This window comes from Diabrotica virgifera, chromosome 4 (assembly GCF_917563875.1).
Source record: "Diabrotica virgifera virgifera chromosome 4, PGI_DIABVI_V3a".
Classification (NCBI taxonomy): Eukaryota; Metazoa; Arthropoda; class Insecta; order Coleoptera; family Chrysomelidae; genus Diabrotica; species Diabrotica virgifera.
Window position 1 is genome coordinate 258,838,205 of NC_065446.1, and position 10,237 is coordinate 258,848,441.

Consider the following 10,237-nt stretch of genomic DNA (forward strand, 5'->3'; position numbering starts at 1 on the left):
GTAAAAGCGAAGTTGTAGCTCATGAAAAGTACGTTCTTATTCGTCTAATTCCAAATCGAATAATTCAAGGCGAAATGACCGAAAAATTAAGCACTTTTCGGGAAAAGCTTATTTATATTTTTAAAGTATCTAAAAAAAGGTTTATATTTGTTTTTTACAAAAATTTCTAGCGTCAAAAATAAACGAGTTACACTGAAAAAAAAAGTTAGCCCCTTTTTTTGGTAAAAAAAATCGTAAAAACCTCCTTCTATTTAGCACCCTAAATAAAATTAATCGTTACCGCTTTACCATTTATTTTAACTGTATGTGTATCATTTATACGATCTGTAAGTTTGATTGATTAAAGTGCCTATTTTTGAAAAAAATTGGTTTTATAGTAAAAAAAAATTTTCTAAAAATTTTTGAAAAATTTCCTTTTTTTAAAATAACTTAAAAAGTATTAGTGATAAGAAAAATCTTAAAGAGTAAAAAATGTAGGTTTTGCTATTAGAAATATGCTAGTTTTATTTTGTTTTTCCGTGAGACAAAAATTGGTTAAGATATGGCTGTTCAAAATTTGCATACACTCGTCGATAGTGACCCGTTCAAGCTTTTGCAACTATAACCCTTTCAAAAATAAGCACTTTAAACCGGCGAGACTGACAGATCATATAAAAGATAGATAAGTAAGTAAATTGTTTGTAAAGCGGTAGCGATTAATTTCATTTGGGGAGCTAAACACGGGGAGATTTTCATCATTTTTTTACCAAAAATAAGAGGGCCAACTTTATTTTGAGCGTAGCTCGCTTATTTTTAATGCTAGAAACTTTTATGAACAATTAAAATAAAGCTTTTTATAAACAATTTGAAAAACTTGTTTTTTTCGAAAAGTGCTTAATTTTTCGGTGATTTCACCTTGAAATATTCGATTTGGAATTAGACGAATAAGAACGTATTTTTCATGAGCTACAACTTTGTTTTTAGTCGATTGATAGACTTTACTGATACACCATTTTTTTCGGTTTTTTATAAGCTACACTTTTGCTAAGAATATTTTTTTCGATCAGATATTTACTTGTAGAGTTATTTGCGAAAAACCGTCTGAAAACGTAGTTTTTTTGTCGAAAAATAAACATTTTCAATCGCAAATAACTCGAAAAGTATTGACTAACACAAAAAACTCTATAGAACAAAAAAATGCTTAAAATCAGTCAATTTATCTATTAAATCTAAACGGGAACTGGTGTATGTTTTCAAAAGACTGATAGTGTGTAAATAAATTTATTAAATCAGCTAAGTACTTTCAGCATATTAATGCCATCATCAGAGCTATCGTCTTATAGGTGTAAAAACCTCAAAAGAAGAGAAAACTTCGAACAAATACATTCTTTAGTTTAAAATAAACCCAGGGATATAACCACTGGTTAGGGTAAAAACCCTTAAATGTTTAAAAAATCACATTCAATGTGTTTCTTATAAAATGGCTACCATTCTTACAAACAGCTGTTACTAACTTACTTACAGTAACAGCTGTTTGTAAGAATGGTAGCCATTTTATAAGAAACACATTGAATGTGATTTTTTAAACATTTAAGGGTTTTTACCCTAACCAGTGGTTATATCCCTGGGTTTATTTTAAACTAAAGAATGTGTTTGTTCGAAGTTTTCTCTTCTTTTGAGGTTTTTACACCTATAAGACGATAGCTCTGATGATGGCATTAATATGCTGAAAGTACTTAGCTGATTTAATAAATTTATTTACACACTATCAGTCTTTTGAAAACATACACCAGTTCCCGTTTAGATTTATATAGAAGTGTGTACAAGTCAAACAGTCTTTTTCTATTAATTTATCTATTTCCGGTCTTATCTTGAACCTATATTTTTTCACCCCCGAGAAGGGGTGACTGTCACCCCCAAAGTAAAAGCAACCAACGGCACGATTTCAATTTTGAAGTGAAGGGTAAGTAGAACCTAAATCCAAATTTTCATGCAATTCGGAGTTGCCCCTGGAAATTACACGGTATCGCCGTATTTCTCGTTCATTTACTGGGCTATATTGTATATTCTAACAAAAACCTAGGACTTAAGAAGTCCAATTACTTGTTTTTTATCAATAATTCTGTACAGTCTTAAAATATTCTTTCTCTAAAATTTTTTTTGCAGGTTTGACAGTAACTGCTAAGATGGAACAAGGCGAATGGCATCTGGAAGCAGGCGCTCTGGTAATGGCCGACGGCGGAATCTGTTGCATAGACGAATTCAACTCGATGAAAGAACACGACCGAACAACCATACACGAAGCCATGGAACAGCAAACTATAAGTGTCGCCAAAGCCAGCATGGTGTGCAAGCTCAACACCCGTTGTTCCATACTAGCAGCTTGTAATCCCAAAGGCAACATCGATCCGACTCAAACCATGTCTATGAACATAGCTTTACCGAGTCCTCTACTGAGTCGTTTTGATTTGGTGATGCTTTTGAGGGATACAGTAAACCAAGAGTGGGATGAATTGGTTATTGATTATATCCTAAACGGAGGAAACATTTCGAATTTGACCAGCTCTTCAATTTGGCCGGTCAAAAATCTTCAAGCCTACTTCAAAAGAATAAAAAAGCTTCAGCCTAAGTTGACAGAAGACGCCGAATTGATTTTGAGCACGTATTATAACATTCAGAGAAGGTTAGATTCGAGAAATAAGGCAAGAACCACTGTTAGGCTACTGGAAAGTTTAGTACGAATATCTCAAGGTCACGCGAGGGTCATGAACCACGAAAAAGTCCAAGTAATCGACAGCATTTATGCCATATTTCTTATCGACATTTCAATGGACCTAGAGTCGTCAGTATTGAACCTGAAGACTTCAGCTAACAGTGTCTTTCCTGAAAACCCTAAAATAGTGTACAAAAATCTGTTAGAGTCGATTTTAAACAAACTACAACTTGAAAATATTCTTGAAAAGGAGTTAAAGGTATTAAATATTACCAAAGAACAGCAAATACAGTCGCGGTTTTTTGCAAACCAGGGAGAAGATGTTCAGAACAATGAAAGTTGTGTAAATAAGACTCTAAGAGATTTAGTTTTTGAACCAAAATGTTCGAAGAGTGCAGAAGTTAGCAATAAAATTGTTAATAGTACGATAAGTAAAGTTACCAAAGTTATAAGCGAGTCTTCGAAAAAAAGGTTTGAAAAATCAAATATCAATAGCTTTGACGACATTCTGGACCAGTGTTCTCCAATAAAAACAATACAAAAAACAGGAAATTCGTCAAAAGAATCCAAAAAGGCAGATAACTTGAATTTCAATGATTTTGATCTGGTATTAAACGAAATAAATAAGAGAAAAAGCGTCGCAAGTAGTAGTGAATCAAATGAGAATACAAGAAAACGCAAGAAACACACCGAAAATATTATCATTCCCGAGGAAAAGGCAAGCAATAATAAGAATAAAGCAAAAAAATCTACGATGTTTGAATCCGGATTTGATGAGTCTGCGTTTGAAGAAGAAAGTACCGAATGGAATACATTAGACAGTTCCAAACGTGGTGATACACGTAAATTAGCAAATAAGAAGTCTCCAAATGATAAGAAAAAGTATTCTAAAGGTACTACATCTAAAAAGGGGGATGCAAGAAGACAAAAAGTTAACAATGAATCATCTGGCTTTGATGAGTCTATATTTGGAGACAATATTTCCGAAAGAACTTCATCAGACAGTTCTAAACGTCCTAGTACATTTAAATTTTCGTCTAGAAAGTCTCCAAATGATAAGAATGAGTCTTCTAAAGTTACTACATCGAAAGATGGTGATGCAAGCAGACAAACAGTTGACAATGAAGAAGAACCAGTGAAAAAATCTTCAAACACAGTAGTGGATGAAAATATTGTAGATAGAGAGGTTCCAAAACATTCAGATTTGAACAAATCTGAGTTAGGATTCGAAGATGGTGATGAAACTCGACCAAAACCTAAGAAAACACCTCCCGGAAGTCTTGCAAAATTTAAATTTGTTCCCAAAGAGGCTAGGGTTGATAATAAAGCAACTACAGTCACAGATTCTTGCAAACCTTCCGCAGATGGGGGTAAAAATGCACCTATAGAAGCTAATATGACTCCCGTTAAAGATTTTCCAAACAAAGCGATAGAACCATCACGAGAAAACCCTAAAAACAGTGTTGGTAGTGTTCAGTCTTCAAAAAAAGATCAAACAAGTCGAATAGATTTCAACAATGAAAAGAACATTAAGAAAAAATTGCCCAAAAGTATTTTTGACTCAAATGATCCTATATCCTTCGATGATATTCTAGAAGACAAACCCGACTCTTCTAAAAAGAAAACCTTTAAATTTGCTCCTAAAAAACCTCGCAATAGCAGAACACCCTTTAAAAAAGAGCCCAGTAAAAGTATAGAAAACGATTGGGACATGTTGAAGTTCATGCCTGGTGTTAATGATGGTTTCAACATAGATCTGGATATAGATTGGGATAATATAGGAGGTGAAAAAGGTAGTGGGTCATTTGGGAGTAATGCGAGCAACGGATTGAGTGGCAAAACGAGTAGAAATATTTTTGAATCTGGCGATGATGTTGATTTTAATATTTAGGAGAGACTTGTGATATTTGTATATAAGATAAATGTAATATAGTTGTTTTGTAATATGTATTGAATATATTTTCCCAATACTCCCTTAATATTTTTATTAGATATATAGCGACACGCTTCATTTATTATTTTTTTAATTGCTAATTTTAAATATTAAGTTTCTTTTCTAAACGAAAATAATATGGGTAATTTAAAATTCACATGTTTCGCTCCTAAAACACAAAACCAGACTGTATAAAATTAATGTTTTTTTCTGGGAAACAAATTCCCCATTAAATAGTCCTTATCAGACCTTAATAAATCACTTTTGAAATGCATTCGAAGACGGTTCTAAGGGCCAGCCTCTTTATGTTAATAAATTAAAATAGTCTTTAACTTAAAACCACAGACATGTGTTTTCAGTCAGTCGATCCACAATAACGAGTCGATACTTATATACATTCAGCAGGCATCGGTCGGTGATACAACCCTCGCTGCCCTCAAACAATAACAACCCTCTTTCGAGAAATATTCACGCTATTTTATCGACACAAATAAATAAATATTAGTGTTCCTTGTTTGTTGTTTTTACACTTATTTTAATTTAAGTTAATTGATTCCGTCAACATCCACTACAGAACAGATAACTCTACTTTTTGTCGTAAAATCTCCTAGGATTGAAACTAGTTCACGATTGGGAATAGCGCTAATAGTTTCTTCTACACGACCATAGAACTTGTCAAATGTCTTAATCACATCTTGTGCAACTGTTGTGGAATAGTATATCGTATAAGGTGTAGAGTATTGGTGAATATTCGTATTTTAATGGATACTATTCTGTCATCGACAGTATCATATCCAATCATGCAGTCGTTCAGAGCAGCTAGACAAAAAAAAAGAATGTGTGTGTGTGTACGCATGTAAGAAGTTATACTTCTATTATATGATTTCGACGAAATAAATATACTTTAGAACAGTTTATTTATATTTTATTTAAAGATTAAACTAATTTTTCATTAGTAGGTTCCAAATATTTTTATTAAAATAATACCAAAAATAAAAAAAAATAAAAAAATAGAAAACGCCCGGATTCGAACCGGGGACCTCTTTATCTCCAGTCGAACGATCTACCACTGAGCTATACTCCTTTTGTTTGTGCGGGTCTGGACTACACGATTTCTCAGACATAGTGTCAAATAGACCACGTGAAGTATAAAAATACTTTAAATATTACTTTTGTCTTATTCCCGAGGTAGACAAATCCAAAGATACAAAAATTGTAATAAATATATTAACTAAAAACCCTAATATATTCTTTCCACACCTTCTTTGGACTAATACATACACAACTTAAAACATTTAGCAACGAACTCCATACTGTCTGTGTGCGCATGCGCGCGAAATAATAAAAATTCACTCCCAATCGCGCCTAAAGAAGTATAACTTCAAAAATGAAAGAATTTATTGATTTGCAAAAAAGAACAATGCTTTGCCATGATAAATATGCAGTAAACTCAAAATTTGTCTTCATGCACTGATCGATTTGTATGTTTTAGGGAAAATAAAAGAACATTTCATCAGTCTGTTTATTAGATATGTTTAAACATATAGAAATAATTGAATGAATACCATAAAAAAGAAGAACTAATACTTAATCCTATACAATAAAAAAGTTAAAAGATATATCCACAAAATAACTGTAAACATCTGAATTGTTACATGTAATTTTATTTACTAAAAAATATCCATGAAAAATTAGAAAAATCTCTCATTTCTTCATACTAAAAAAATCACAGCTTCATTACAGTTCGATCCTGACTATAACAACTATTTTAATTTCATTTTTTTTATATAAACAATCCTCTAAAATTCAATTTAAAAAATTTATATGGAATGGCTTTAACTACATAAATAGTTTTTTTTTGTTCAAAAATGTAACATACGATTTCACATATTACTGAGCTGTAAACAATTTTTTGTTAATATAGACAATCTGGCAACAGACAAGCATTTTTTACACACCAATTCTCTTTAGAAACCATAACTTAAATCATTTGATTTGTCTATATTTGGAGACAATATTTCCGAAAGAACTTCATTAGACAGTTCTAAACGTCCTAGTACATTTAAATTTTCCTCTAGAAAGTCTCCAAATGATAAGAATGAGTCTTCTAAAGTTACTACATACAAAGATGGTGATGCAAGGAGACAAACAGTTGACAATGAAGAAGAACTAGTAAGAAAATCTTCAAAAACAGTAATGGATGAGGTTACTGCTGTAGATAAAGAAGTTCCAAAACATTCAGATTTGAACAAATCTGAGTTAGGATTCGAAGATGGTGATGAAACTAGACCAAAACCCAAGAAAACGTCTCCTGGAAGTCTTGCAAAATTTAAATTTGTTCCAAAAAAGGCTAGAGTTGATAATAAAGCAACTACAGTCACAGATTCTTGCAAACCTTTCGCAGATGGGAGTAAAAATGCACCTATAGAAGCTAATATGACTCCCGTTAAAGATTTTCCAAACAAAACGATTGAAACATCACGAGAAAACTCTAAGAACAGTGTTAGTAATGTTCAGTCTTCAAAAAAAGGTCAAACAAGTCGAATAGATATCAACAATGAAAAGAATATTAAGAAAAAGTTGCCCAAAAGTAAGTCGTCCAGTATTTTTGACTCGAATGATCCAATATGCTTCGATGATATTTTAGAAGACAAACCTGATTCTTCTAAAAAGAAAACCTCTAAATTTGCCCCTAAAAAACTTCGCAATAGCAGAATACCCTTTAAAAAAGAGCCCAGTAACAGTATAGAAAACGAGTGGGACATGTTGAAGTTCATGCCTGGTGTTAATGATGGTTTCAACATAGATCTGGATATAGACTATGGGATAATATAGGAGGTGAAAAAGGTAGTGGGTCATTTGGGAGTAATGCGAGCAACGGATTGAGTGGCAAAACGAATAGAAATATTTTTGAATCTGGCGATGATGTTGATTTTAATATTTAGGAGAGACTTGTAATATTTGTATGTAAGATAAATGTAATATAGTTGTTTTGTAATATGTATTGAATATATTTTCCCAATACTCCCTTAACCTTCCGTTACTAGCGCCAGCAATATAAATTTTTTATTGCAAAATTGTGTACAATTCTATTATTTAATGAATATATGCTTATATAATTTTGTAAATATGCGTTTGTATCAACATTATATTACTTTAATAAAAAGTAACTTTGTTCATCATCATCTTCATACGTTTCCTCGTCAGTCGATACTTCCTCAAATAATTTTTGCCTATCCTTCTCGTAATCCATTCTAAATATAAATAAACAAATATATAAACATTGAAAATAAAAAGATCTTAAATTACCTACTCACACCCGGTGTACCGCACCGTGTTGCCTAATAATAAAAGTACAATACTCTTTTTTACACTGCACGTGGACTTTACCCACAGTTGACTGAAGAGGTATATGCAGCAGCAATTCAAAATCTCCACTACAATCAGAGTTATAGGAAGTTATTTAGAGGGCCGGTCTCATACACCGTGTGCGAGTAACGGAGGGTTAATATTTTTATTAGGTAACTCTACTTTTTGTCGTAAAATCTCCTAGGATTGAAACTAGTTCACGATTGGGGATAGCGCTAATATTTTCTTCTAGACGACCATATAACTTGACAAATGTCTTCATCACATCTTGTGCATGTGCAACTGTTGTGGAATAGTATATCGTATAAGGTGTAGAGTAGTGGTGAATATTCGTATTTTAATGGATACTATTCTGTCATCGACAGTATCATATCCAATCATGTAGTCGTTCAGAGCAGCTAGGCAAAAAAAGAATGTGTGTGTACCTTGTACGCACGTAAGAAGTTATACTTCTATTATATGATTTCAACGAAATACATATACTTTAGAACAGTTTATTTATATTTTATTTAAAGATTAAACTAATTTTTCATTAGTACTTTCCAAAAATTTTTATTAAAATAATACCAAAAAAAAAATAGAAAACACCCGGATTTGAACCGGGGACCTCTTGATCTCCAGTCGAACTCTCTACCACTGAGCTATACTCCTTTTGTTTGTGCGGGTGCGGACTACAAGATTTCTCAGACATAGTGTCAAATAGACCAAGTGAAGTATAAAAATACTTTAAATATTACTTATCGTCTTATTCCCGACGAGAGACAAATCCAAAGATACAAAAATTATAATAAATATATTTACTAAAAACACTAATATTTTCCACACCTTTTTTGGAGTAATACATAGATAACTTAACACATTTAGCAACGAGCTCGATACTGTCTGTGTGAGCATGCGCGCAGAATAATAAAAATTCACTCCAAATCGCGCCTAAAGAAGTACCTATAACTTCAAAAATGAAATTGATTTGCAAAAAAGAACAATGCTTTGCCATGATAAATATGCAGTAAACTCAAAATTTATCTTCATGCACTGATCGATTTGTATGTTTTAGGGAAAATAAAAGAACGTTTCATCAGTCTGTTTATTAGATATGTTTAAACATATAGAAATAATTGAATGAATACCATAAAAAAGAAGAACTAATACTTAATCCTATACAATAAAAAAGTTAAAAGATATATCCACAAAATAACTGTAAACATCTGAATTGTTACATGTAATTTTATTTACTAAAAAATATCCATGAAAAATTAGAAAAATCTCTCATTTCTTCATACTAAAAAATCACAGCTTCATTACAGTTCATTCCTGAATATAACAACTATTTTAATTTCAATTTTTTTATATAAACAATCCTCTAAAATTCAATTGAAAAAATTTATATGGAATGTCTTTAACTACATAAATAGTTTTTTTTTCAAAAATGTAACATACGATTTCATATATTACTGAGCTGTAATCAATTTTTTGTTAATATAGACAATCTGGCAACAGACAACAGCATTTTTTACACACCAATTCTCTTTAGAAACCATAACTTAAATCATTTCTGGAGTGCATTCATCAAATAAGAATGAAAAATTCCAAAGATTTGCTTTGCAATAACATGTATGGGTAAATTTTAATGCTTCGGGAGCATTATCGTGAGCGTTTTTAATACCCAAATTCCCCTTAAAACACATTAACAATGTTTATAATGTATTCTGGAACGGATTCTTTAAATCAAAACGAATATTGTGAAAGATATAATCAGAAATAATGTGTAGGATGACAATGTTAATGCTTTTGTAACATTATCGCGGATTTTTATGAATTAATTTATGTGAAAAATGTGGTTTTTTACATTAAAATTCAGAGTACTTAGAATAATTTCCAGAATATATTCTTCAAATAAAAATGGAAACTCTGAAAGATTAAATTTAAAAAATATTCAAGACGGACAATTTTAATGCTTCTGAAGCATTATTGTGTTTGAAATTTTTTTTTTGCAAAAAAATGTTTTTTATTCTCAAATTCACTTCAAAAACGACCACTTTCTGGAATATAATTGATAGAACGGATTTTTTTACATAAAAAAAGGAAATTTCGAAAGATTTAGAAAAAAATAACGTGGGGGGGCGGACAACGACTTTATTGCTTCTGAAACATTATTGTGAGTGTTCTGAAATTTTGTCTGAGAAAATGTTCTTGTACACCTTAATTATTTTTAAAACGACAACAATAAAATTTCTGGAAGAGAT

At 31.5% G+C, this 10,237-nt stretch overlaps 1 protein-coding gene across 1 annotated transcript in view; it reads left to right on the forward strand.

Moving 5' to 3' along the window:
- The window catches only part of LOC126884131 (DNA helicase MCM9-like), a 40,445-nt gene extending 35,805 nt beyond the window's left edge, over positions 1-4,640 (forward strand). Inside the window, exon 3 of the mRNA XM_050649979.1 lies at positions 2,146-4,640. Within this exon, the coding sequence (XP_050505936.1) occupies positions 2,146-4,583 (2,438 nt within the window). The 3' untranslated portion in view covers positions 4,584-4,640. The remainder of the gene's footprint in view (positions 1-2,145) is intronic.
- The last annotated feature ends 5,597 nt before the right edge of the window (positions 4,641-10,237 follow it).